The sequence below is a fragment of the Pteropus vampyrus genome, unplaced genomic scaffold, assembly GCF_000151845.1.
Source record: "Pteropus vampyrus isolate Shadow unplaced genomic scaffold, Pvam_2.0 Scaffold4, whole genome shotgun sequence".
NCBI lineage: Eukaryota > Metazoa > Chordata > Mammalia > Chiroptera > Pteropodidae > Pteropus > Pteropus vampyrus.
The window spans coordinates 13,372,434-13,385,524 of NW_011888785.1; the positions used below are offsets into that span (position 1 = coordinate 13,372,434).

At 34.3% G+C, this 13,091-nt stretch overlaps 1 protein-coding gene across 1 annotated transcript in view; it reads right to left on the reverse strand.

Moving 5' to 3' along the window:
- The window catches only part of PPP1R9A (protein phosphatase 1 regulatory subunit 9A), a 274,958-nt gene that overhangs the window by 77,783 nt on the left and 184,084 nt on the right, over window positions 1–13,091 (reverse strand). The window contains exons 7-8 of the mRNA XM_023533105.1: window positions 8,992–9,054; window positions 7,925–7,990 (exon numbers count right to left, since the gene is read on the reverse strand). Coding sequence (XP_023388873.1) covers window positions 7,925–7,990; window positions 8,992–9,054 — 129 coding nt within the window. The remainder of the gene's footprint in view (window positions 1–7,924; window positions 7,991–8,991; window positions 9,055–13,091) is intronic.

Genomic DNA, 13,091 nt, shown 5'->3' on the forward strand with positions numbered 1-13,091 from the left:
TGAACCCTGCCCAAATCACCTAAGCTGAACTGGGGCGCTCTTTCTCACTATGGGATTGGGTCAGGTAGTTATCTGTGAGCCGGTATCTACAGAACCATAAAGTTTGGGTGCCTTCCCTCCCAAAGTTCTCCAGCATACTTAAGGAGTTCATATAGCATTTGGTCTCTCCAGAGGACAAAGAGATCTCAGCCCGACCCCTAGTCATCTTTCTCCTTAAAGCAGCTGAAGTTGGGATAGAGAGAAAAGCATCAAGGGGCATGGAGGCAGAGAACAGTTCTGTGCCAGTAGTAAGGTACATTCATTTTGAGTTTTGAGCAGTGCAGTGGTTACTCATGTTTTAACCAACTCCCAACGTCCACCTAAAGCACTATATAAGTTGAGTCATCATTTCTGACGCAACTTATTTATTTTGGGGGAGTCTGACTCATCAGCCATAGTCTTGACACCACGGCAAGGACTCAGTTATGGAGTCCATCTCAATCTGGAGTCTATTTACAAATCTGGTTTGAACAAAGGAAATGGGGAAGTTTTCCAACGTGGTGAGGCTGACCGTAAGAATTTGGGGCAGTTTCTCATTCTCCAGAGAGTTATTTTCATCAACATTATAAACCAGTTTGGACCCAAATATTCACCTATGGTTTCCCACAGGAGTTTGTCTATCTCACAGAAATCTTTTTGACAGGACCAATATTCCCATAGAGCAACCAAGACCCACTGTAAAAAGACCCACTATAAAAAGCTCTGAGGTCTTCTATTATCTGAATGAATCTAAAATTGGCACGATGAACTGCAGCACAACTTGCTGCTTCTCCTTGACTAGTATTATATGCCTTGCCCCATTATCTCGCCAGTGAGCCAGTCAAAGTTCTAAGGATTTACCTGCTTCTGACCATGGCAATTGCAAATTCCTTCCTTTCATGCTCTGTGTTGGGTGCATTTCTCTGTAAGTATTGTCTGAACAAGGTCAGAACCTTCCTCTAACTCAGGATGGGTCTTTCCACTAGCTGATACAATCTATCATGACTCTTGTGCCATCTCAAGCCACAATTTCCACAGGGTAATGAGAAGAGGGAGAAATAATGCCCACACAAGCAGACAAGACAGGAGAGGAACCGAGCTTGGTAGACTGCATCTTTTAAAATAGGCAGTAAGTATTACTGCCCTTACTCCAGAGTGAAACACTACTTCTATTTTCTAAGACTATTTATATACAAACATTTAAAAAGATGGTCCAAATCAAAGGGCGGTGAATGCCGCAGACATATGAGAGCCCTATAGAGAATTTTTTCCTAGTTATTATTTAATGCGCAAAAAAAAAAAGGTCTAGAAATTCAGCTGATTTTAAAAGTTTCTACAGTATTGTTCAATTTACCTTTACAAAGACTTGCCGACCACTATTCCTTTCTATATACTCTGCTCTGCAGATAAACTGGTCTTGAACACATCCAGTATTGACCCAGTTTCTCGATTATAGAAAACAAAAACAATAAAAACCATCTTGCAAATAAAAATTAAAACCACAAATCTCAAATTTATGCTTTTACTTTGTATGTCTGTAGTTGTGATGATTCTTTTACGCTATGGTTATCTGGCCTTTTTACAGGTTGTCGAGAATGATTTAAATTCTTTACCATATATATTTATTGTTGCCACAGCAAAATAGCAGGCTTCTTGGGAGTGTAAACTATATTTTTCCATGACTCAATATTCCCAATTCGATTCCTCTTAATAAATGTTACCCGCTTACTAGAACACAAATGCCATTGTCTTTAAGTCCCTGATAAATATATTCTATATGAGGAGGGAACCAGTGATCCCTATTTATCCCACTGAGATGTAGAACTAAACAGTCAACAGACCAAAGTAGACCTCTGTAATTCAAGTGTCACACTGCAATTTCGAGTTGGCAGACTTCCTTGAGTTTCATTTTACTTGCCAAGGAAACAATGAAGTATTTATTCCGATGCCCGTAGAACTGTGGGAAGAGACTAAGGGATTTGTATTTCCTTACATTTTAATCTGTAGAAGAGAACTACAGTGACCAAAGTGGTACATGTTATTATTTTAATAATTCTGTAATTATGTAATTAATTGAATTTTGGAAAATATGGCATGTTCATATAAAAACGGACTCAGATGATAGCAAAAATGAAGTTTTCATTGCAGACTTTATAGTAAACAAAAAAGTAAAACCAACAAAAATGTCGTCGATGGTATTTCTATGAATTATCTATGGATTAATAATAAATATAATCTCAACCTTACAATTTCCTTTGAGGGAGAATAATTCTACTCCTTTCCTCATTAGGGCTGTTTCCTCTTACAAAATCTCTGCAATACCAGGACTCAAAGGTCTTTACATCAGTATTCCTGGCATCTTTAAACTGGACAATTCCAGCTTTGATTGCATCTAACCCCTTCCCACGAACTCCCATAACCCTCAACCCTTCACAGTACATATTCTGTAAGTCTGAGGTTGGGTGGAGAAATCTGTAATATTAAAGAAGTACCATGAGATTCCCATAATTGGGGCAAGTTTGAGACACAGGGTCTTAAGTCTTTTTATAAGTCCTTGGAGAGGAAGAACTATGTCATATTCATTTTTTATTCACATAACTGCTAAATATAAGCAATTTTACAAGTCAGATTTTAATTTTTTCACTAAATACTGAGGTGACACAAAGAGTATTTATGTAACATATAGACTATCTAATGAGTAATGATAAAACCACCACCAATGAACTAACAACCTAGTTCAAGAAAAGGAGCAGTACCACCACATCTTAATTATGGTCCCCTGTGACTACCTCTTTGATTCTATGTCAGTAGCTTGCCCTACAGAGTAATCCTGCTGAATTTTATCATTCTTAGTTTTCTCTAGTTTTATTGTATTTTAGTATAACTAGACAATGTCATTTATTTTTACATAATTTTAATTAAACTTCATATAAATGAAATCATAGTTTGTATTCTTCTGTGCCTTTTGCTGTGACTAGTATGCTCCTTAGATTCCACCACTTGTTATGAATTGCTGAAACAATTTCTGTATATTATTCCACTACATAAATATACTACAATATATTTACCCATTCTATTGTTGACAAAGATGTCAGTTGTATCCAATTTTTTCTATTATAAGAATATTATACATGTTCTTATAGCTCATGTACCTAACTTTTACTAAGTGTTTACTAAGAAATATAATTGAGTAAATTTACTATATAATGCCAAACTTTTTCAAAGCAAATGAACCAATGTATATTTCCATGTGCAGAGAATAAGAGGTTCTTTTACACCACATCCTCACCAAAACTTAAAATACCCAATTTAAATTAATTCAGTAGGTATGAAATATTTTATTTCATTTTTAATTTTCACATCCTGATTGCTAAAATGGTTGGGCATCTTTTCATATATTCACTGGCCACTGACTTTTCCTCTCTTACGACATGACTGTTCAAGCCAATGGCTGCCTATATGTGGTCTTTTATTATTGGCTCATAGAACTTTTTATATAATTCATTTTGTTATTTCTTTCTCAAACGTTTTCTTCCAGCTTCTAGTTTGTCTTTTTGCTTTTGTAAAGGTATTCTTTTGATGAACAAAAATTTTTAATTTTAATGTAGTCAATTTTCTCAATCCTTTATGGCTTTGCAAGATTTCTTAAGTGTTTCATTTAAGAAACTATTTCTTACACTAAGGTCATAAATATACTCTTCTACACTGTCTTCTAAATTTTATAGTTTTGCTTTTGCATTTAATTAGTCAATCCACCTAGAATGAACTTTTGGGTACAGATTGAGATGGGGATTGCAATTTCAGCATTTTTCCTTCATTGGGAAGTCTAACATTTCTCAGCTCATCTAGAGTGCTATTGATGTCACAAACCAAATTTTCATGTATGTGAGGGCCTGTTTCTAGGCTGTGTGGCCAACATTCCATTCTTTTGCTCCAGGGTCTAAATTGCTGCAGTTTAATAACAAATATCTCTCTTTCAAGACATGTGAAATGTCATGGTTAGTTCTGGAGCATTTTTCTTTCATACATATTTTTGCAATAGCTTGCTAAATTCTCTTTTAAAATTCTTTAGAATTATTTTTGCTGGAGTTACATTGAATGTATAAATTAGAGAAAGTTGACTCAATTAAGCTATTGAGTCTTTTAATCCATGAGTGAGTTTTATTTGTCCTTTTATATAAGCTTTCTTTAATCTATTTCAGTAAAATTTATTCTCCTCCATGAAGGTCTGCCTATCTTTTGTTAGGCAAGGTCTTGCCTTTTACCAAGGTCACTTATAAATTATATTTTCTCTCTCTAGACATATTCAAGTAGATATTATATTTTATATTAATTATGTATCCAGCAAACTTACTAAAATCTTATATTATTTCTAATAAAATTTATCTGTAGGTATATTCGAGGTTTTCTAAATAGACGATGCCATCATTTGTGAATAGTAACAGTTTTATTTCTTCCTTTCCAATGTACTTCTTGTAATTCTCCCTGTCTTCCAGTACAATGTCAAATCCAAGTAGTAACTGATTTTCAAATGTTAAACCATACTTGCATTATTGGCAAAACGCAATGTGGCCATAATCTCTTTTACATGTTATTAGAGATGATTTGCTAATATTTTGTTGAGGATTTCTTTTTGCATAATTTTTATGACTAGAATGGTTCTATAAATCATCTTTTTCATCATTATTTGGATTTGGTACCAAGGTTAAACCTCATTACCTTATATATCTCATACTCTTAAGGTTTTATTTACTGATTTCCTGGTATCAGAGTTGTACTACTTTCATATTGTGTCTTTTGGAATCAGTTACATGCAATTGGAGATATCTGTTCCAGTTTGATATAACCGATAAAATAAATTGGATCTTATCTTTCTATCTTCTTTCTTTCTCCCTTCCTCCCTCTCCCACTCTTTCTTTTGCTGTTTGTTACTTATGGTGATTTAATTCCCTGTGAATTTTGTACTTTGAAATTGTTAAGCTTGTATTTCTTGAAACTTTTACGTTTAGGCTTTGATTGATGGTTGAGTGCCTCAAGAAAAGATATGTTTTTGGGTTTTTTTTGTTTTTTTTTTTTTCCTCCTGAAGGGTAGCATAAACTCTGGCTGCAATGATCAGTTTCCCACAGAAAATTTTTTCTTCCCTGACACTATTTTCCCATGCAGTACTTGAGGTAGAAGATTAGATTTATTTTCCTCTTATACAGCAGTGATGTCCATGGGGTTCTGGCTTTATGCTGAAGTTCTCTAATTAGACATCCCATTTTGGGTGGGCCCTGAGCTTTGTCTACTATAAGTCAAAGCAATACCTATTTAAGGTATCATCCTAATATATAGAACACAGGATAAATATGACATTATGAAAAGTGAAAGAAGTCAGACATAAAAATGTATGACTTTATGATTTCATTCAAATGAAACTCTAGATTGATAAAATTAGTCTATAGTGTTAGAAAGTAAATTGAATGGTTGTTTTGGGCTGAGAGTAACTACAGTTCTGGAAGGGAACTAACTATTTGAGGTAATAAAAATGTCCTATATCTTGATTGTGGTGACTATTTATCAAACTATTAATCTAAACACATTTAAAATTAGTGCATTTTATTGTATAAAAATTATTACTCATTAATTTTTAATATTTGAAATATATAATAAAAACTATCAAATTGTACAATTAAGAGCTGCATATTTTATTTTATGTCAGTAAAATAATCTTTAAAACTCCTTTAATCTTTAAAACTCCTTTAAGAAATTCCAGAAATCAATTAAGAGTTTTTACCACTGCCCTTAGTAGCATCGGTATCAGTTTAAAGTAAACAGAGCCCTTATCAGAGCTGACAAACCTCCATGATAAGGCCATTAGTCCTTGGTCGGGTCACTATTTAGTTTTTATTGCTGATGAAATGTACAGATTATGCTTTCAGACCTTTATCTCCAATCTCTAATTTTACTAAGTTTGGCATTCCCTGTACTCCTGCATTCAGTGCCATTCTTCCCTTATTGGCTCAGATTATGGTCCCAACTAAATTTCATTCTTATTTAACTCTACTCTCCAATTTTCATCTTAACATTCTTTCAGTGACTCGATTTGGTTCAATATCTTGGCTTCCTCTCATCTATGGATGTGCTCATCTATGGATGTATAAACAATCAACCAGCTATTTGAAACCTATCATTAAGAGGTTACCAGCTGGTGGGGGAAATTTATGGGTAAATAATGATAAGGAGAGATACACACGATGCTACTGACACATAACAAAAGGGCCCCCGGCCCAGGTGAGAGAATCCAAGAAGGTTTGTGGAGGAGATAGATGAAACCAGAGCCCAGAAAGGTGAACAAGACTAGTGGGCACACAAGGGCAACCAAGAGTCAGTGCAGAGTATGGCATTCAAGGTAGAGAACACAGGAGGTGGAGCAAAGGCATGGGGAAACCGCAGGGTCCCTGTGGCCCACTGGAAAGCTGGCATTTCTCAGGCTAGTAAGGCCCATTTCTTACTGTGCCTTTTAGCATTTCAGGATTTTTGATAAAAAAAGAAAAAAGTATACTCAACTTATATTTTTAAAGTTGAAAAAATATTGCCATTTGTGTTTGTTTCTATGACATCTGTTTCACACTGCAAACTCTGTAGTTGATCATTGTAATACAGAATTGTTCTAGCATGGTTTTTAGGAAGTACAAAGTCTATACTCAGAAGAATTTAATCGCATGTAAGAATTTGATAGTTTATTTTTTTATACCTGGTTCATGAATAAATATCACCACAATGTGGTAGTTGGAAGAAAACACATTCAAATCACTTGAATTATGATAAAATAAAATAAAGAAAATGAGCTACAAGAAGATGACATTATTTAGGCGAAGGTTTCTATTCTAACTTCTATTTCCCGTTGACAATACTCATCTTCTGGTCTGTGCTTAATGTTATAATGTTTCTACATACAAATACTATTTCTAAAGAGGACCTTACAAGCAGAGGAGGATATCCACTTCCTAGGGAAAGTGTGTGCGCGCGCGCGTGCGTGCGTGTGTGTGTGTGTGTGTGTGTGCGTGCGTGCGTGCGCCTGTACATTATTTAGGTTAGAACAAGCATGGATATTATTAGTCTTCAAATGAATGTTTTTAAGCACCTTATGATTTGGGGTTTCAATGACAGTAATCACTATCGTAGATTTAAGGATCGCAAACCAAAGAATATCGTTAAATTCTATGATTTTAAAGATACAGTCAAAACTGGAATCTGTAAACAAGTAAAAACTACTTTATATTTTTCCTATTCTTCAGTCCCCTCTAATTACCATAAGCCAGTCTCCCTTTTAAATATATCTGATTTCCATTTTTAAGCTCCTCTATCTCTGTTACTGGCAGCTAAAGATAGAATTATTTTATTTGTAGTGTAATACCTTTTTCGACGTTTTGGTATGTGTACCATATAAATCGCGCAAAAAAGTACTACGATAATTTAAGGATACATGCATTCAATTTTTGAAAAAAATTAAGAACCTGTATCAAAAAATTCTTTTCTTAAAAAAAAAGTCACTGGATTTAAAGACAATATAAATCACTGTGTACACTGTATTGTACAAACAACATACAGCCCTGCTGTTGGATATCTTTCTTTCCCCTTTAATATAAATTACAAAATATTTAAAGTGTTAGGGGTTAAAAACACCCATGGTTAAATATTAGGAAGTAAGTCCAAATTGCAGAATCTGCACCTAAAATATGTGCTTTATTTCAAAAGTATTATTTTTCAAATGGTAATTTTTCCAACTATTATTCAACATACAAAACACACAGTGCTAGAGAAGTTCTTCCAAGCATAGAGCTAGTTAATAAGACAAAGAATATTTAATTTCACACATGAAGCAGAAAGGTACAGATAAGTATTTTCCATCAGAAAACAAACCTTAAGGAAATAGTTGTTATTGTTATTGCAGTTGCCAGACACTTCTTGCAATTCAGCCGCAGTGTTCTAAAATAGTTGACAACAAAAATTAAAGAAGGCTTTTTCCCTCACTAAAAAGAGTAGCCTGTGATAAAGAATAAAAAAATACACTAAAGTTCCAGTGCCTGCTGTAACACACACTTTTGAGACCTAAGAAAATGCCCCTACTCTTTGTTTCTCAACATTATAAACACAGCATAAAGTCAATTTACATTATTAAAAGACTATCCATAATAAATGCAATCTCTTGTTCACGCAACACAAGCTGTTTTCATCCACAAACAGCAAACAGCATGAGTCAAATATAATGTTATCCCTTTAATGCTTATCATATAAAAATTTTATTCTTGTAAATCTTTTAACACTCATGCAAACCATTATTTTTTTCCATTTTTTTCTCTAATTATTACATGTTAACACAAGCAATAAAAATGCATACCCATGTAGGTAGTTGCTATAAACTGTATTCCATATTTTAAAAGATTCTAAAAAATTAATGTTGTCATGGCATAGTTATAATGATATTCATTTCCAGTAATGAAAACAAATTATGAAAGATTACATTATATTTTAAGAAAAGGGCCTCCATTTCTAGAGTGATGATTAACAGTATTATGAACTACTGCCTAAAGAGACTTTGGAATGCCACATATAATCTAGACTTTAAAATGTAATAAATATTACATTTAAAAAAGATATATAAAGAAGCAAAAGCAAAATATCATAATTTTAAAAGTGCATGTGTAATATAGCTCATGTCAATGTGAACAACCATATGTATTTTCTAACTCAAGAAAGTAGTAGAGTACCAGTTCATACTTTATTTCCAGTCTGAGCCCATAGAGTTTCACATTGCAAAATGCTTGTTGATAGAAACAGCTACCCAAAATATATGTACATGAGCCACAGTACACAAAACATATACCAGAATTACGTCATCCCCACCACTCAAAGGCCAAACATTGACTGTTGTGAAGTATGACAGATTTAATTTGTTATTGAAAGTCTAGTTGAAAAATTTACCATACCCCCAGAATTTCGTGGGATAGTCCTGACTGTCTGAGGGGTTTACTGAAATCCTCCATGGTTACCTTTCAGAGTGTTTAAAAAAAGGAAAAAAAAGAAAGAAAAAGAAATGAACAATAATTCTATTAAATCCAGAAATGCAATCACTTATCACAAATCTACATTTAAAATATTTCAATTGTTTCGATTTATATCTCCCTCTTCTTTACAAGATCCTCCCTTTTTTTTTTTGGCCTTTGGGCAGAGCCATTTAACATTTTTGTATTTTTTAATCAGAATGTTCATGGGAATGGAAAAAAACAGGAATGCAACTTAAAATTGAATTGGCCATTTGCTAGTTTTAAACTCTTTTAATTTAAATACTTGGAGAAAAAAAAGATCCCAAAATGCAGAAATTGAATTTGGAGTTTATCTGCATATTTTAAATTCTTTTGGAGTATGACTTATAATTTCCTAAAGCATTAAAACAGATATATCTAAGCGTACACAATACACGATATGGTATTCTTAATCCTAAATATGGTTCTGATAGAGGACAACTGTACTTCTATAATTTCAGGATATATTTCTCACATAGCAATGTTTTCCCTATAGGCAATTCAAGCAACTAACTGCCCTCTGTCAGTGTGACAAGTTCCAAGTTTTGGATGATTTGACCAAAACCAGAAGCTATCTATTTTTCAGTAAACGATGCTGATCTAAGTGCTGGCTCTGGAAACTAGCTGGATGAACTTGGCTGTTCTGCATTTAATTATAGGTTTTCCTGGCTGACCCAGAGAATGTCACAGGGGATACTGTCAAATAAAAATGATTCTAACTTTGAAACCACAAGATGATTATATAAATGATAAGAAAAGTGAAAAACCAAGTGATTAATTCCAAAATTAAAGGTTAAAAAAGATATGTAAATCAATAAATTACTTAATTACATATCAAATTAACTAAATTTTTCAAGGACTATTTACCCATTGGATAACTAGTGTTGGTTCTCTTGATTTCTATTATGTCTTTTGGATATTTTACTTCTTATTAACGGAGAGAGACAGCAAACAAAAAATAGAGACATAAAACTCAAATCACTTTAAAAATGCTTGGTAGCATTAGTAAAAAATGAATTTAAGTCAAGTAGGTAAATTAAAGTGTTTAAACAGGAGTGGATTTTCATCATTTGTACAGTTTTCCTCTCTCCTATGCACAGAAAATGAACAGTTGGTTTTAGCTGGGCACATTTTGTCCAGAAGGTGGTAATACACAAGAAAGGGAGAAACTTAAGTCAGAAAGGATCAAGAGAGAAAGACAAAGGAAAAAGCTCCTTGACCAGTTCAATAAAGTGAAGATTACTTGGAGTAACACAGGAACAAGCACCTGATTTCTATTTCTCCAACTGGCTGACAGAAGTTTAAACTGAAGCTAAACTCTATTTTGGGGGGTAAAATATTTGTATATTCAATGATTCTTCCCTTTAAGCCCTATCTTCAGGACACTTATGGATTAAGTATTTGCCTAGAGTAAAAAATTCTCCAAGTATTCAGTTACTCTATTATTAGAAATACAGAACAAAGAATCACAGAACCTAAGTATTACAAGAAACTCCATCACACAAAACAGGAATCCTCTTTCCAATGTCTCCTGTTACCCAGTTATTCTGTGTGTGCCTGAACACAGACAGAGCCTTTCAACAGTCCACTCCATTCAAAAAGAGAAGTGTGTTGGAGAGTCCAGGCTTTGGAGCCAGGAAGACCTTACTCCCATTCTAAACCTGCCAGCTACTAGCTGAACCACTAGAAAAAAACCTCAGTGGTTGCATTTCTAGGGGGAAAAAAAAGAATATTTTTTATTAAGTTTATATAAAATCATATGAGAAAGGCAACTTGCTAATTACCTGACACTGAATATTTAGTTATCCCCACCCCAGCCCTTACCCCTGAAAATATCTGCTCAGGCGACAATCAATTCTTCCTTCCTTACAAACCAGCAAAAGAAAAAAAAAAAAATTCCACATGATGTTCTCCTAAGTATAAACGTGGGAAGGAATTTAGAAACTTAGCCCAATCTCTGTGCTTTACAGCCAGAGACACTGAGACCCGCAGAGATTGAAAAGCTTGGCCTCCTCACCTTCCACCACCTGATGTCACCCACATTCCCCTGAACCTCAGATCCAAATTCTTTCTAGCAGGGTAAGCAGGTAAAAACCATATTGGCAGAGGACGTTTCCACAATCCTAAAATAGGCTTGCAGCCAAAGCAAATCAGTATCTCTGATAAACTAAAATACTAGCTCAGAGAATCGAAAACTAGGTAAGATGAAAGTTCAAATATTTGAGGAAATCACTTTTTTAGTTTCTAAATCCAAGATCACACTTTCCTATATAATATCTCACTATAATGAAAAATCCTCGCCATTTCAAATGAACTCTGCAAGTGAAAAACTAAATCAACTAAATAGACTTCTAAGAAACTAATTCATGTGAAGACTTTCTAATGTTTACTCTTTGATCAAACGTTAACTGATGCACCATTTTAAATTTCCTGCTATAAGTGGAGAATACATCCTCATTATACAACGAGCACATGAAAGATTAATATACATTTGGGTTAAACATTCCAGACTAAAAATACATGAAAAATATTTGAATGTCTGTTTATTAATCTTCACTACATACTGGCTAGAAACCAAAAAAGTTCTGGACAAAGAATATATTCAGAAGAGCAGAGGATGAACATATGAAGTTGCGCTGTCCTATCAGCTGGTATAAAGAATATTTATTTTACCTGAATATTTACTATGTTTATGGAGTATGAACTACTACAACTAAATTGTTGATGAATCTTTTGACGTGCCGATATGAAACACATGCATGTTTAAAATAAAGCATGTTGTCTCATTATATCAATGTATGTTTGGCATTTACATTAGAACTAGCCCAGCATCTGTATTATATTACAGCACACAAGGGTTCTGGACAGCCGTTTTCACTTGGGGGTTAGCTTCTATTCATTTACTTGATCTTCTGCAGAGAACAGGATGCAAAATTACTCCAATATGTATCTACTCTATGGAATATGTGCTGGTGGAAAAGCTTTGTTCTGCATTATGTTAGCACAAATCACAGTGAGCAGATCCAAAGAACCTTTTCTTCCTGGAAAAGAAGAAAACCCTGAATACACTTAGCAATTTTTAGTACTTTTTAGTGTATATTTGTGTAGGTATGCATGTGCTTTTTCACACAAAATGTTTACTGATTTTTTTTTTTTTTTTGGAAAAGCATTATATGCTTACTATAGAAAATTTGGGAAAAAATGAAAAAAACATTAAGCAGAGAGAGAAAATCACCTAATTCCAACAAGAAAGACAGCTACTATTCACATTTTGGTGTTTTTACCCTTTTTTGTTTCAATGGACTTCTTTTAAAGATGTGGTAAAAGATGACTCCTTAATTACAAAGTTTTCATACCACAAATAGGCTATCATTACTTGACTCATAAGTGAATACCAAATGCAAGTAATATTATTTTTCCATGAGGTTGAACGTAGACACATTCTCCTTGAGAAACTGCAAAGAACCTATCATACTGTTGTTATACAGTAAAGAGAGTTTTATAAAGTAGCCATGTGAGGAGAAAAAAACGTAAGAAAAGAGTGTTGGCAAGGACTACTTACCTCATCATCGTCGGCATCATACTGGGCATAGTGCTGCTCAAGCAGCTCTCTCTGGCGCCTTTCTTGTTCCAGCGTCTGGCTTATCAACTGGGCAACCTCACTCACTTGTCCTGGTTTTTCTCGCCCAATAACAAATCTATAGGAAGGGTAAAGAAAACTAATACAGTTAGATTCTCCCATAAAAAGGAGTGCTAAGAAAAGTAACCAAGCTTGATATCTCATCAGGGTCCCTCGAGCCTCAAAAAGAAAATATCATCTATATACTTTAAATCGGTTGTCTCCAACCTTTGTGGCACCAGGGACTGGTGCTCCTATGAAAATCTAATGCCTGATGATCTGAGGTGGAGCTGAGGCGGTGATGCTGGGGAGCGGCTGTATATACAGATGAAGCTTTGCTCTTCTACTTAGCCCACCGCTCACCTCCTGCTGTGTGGCCTGGTTC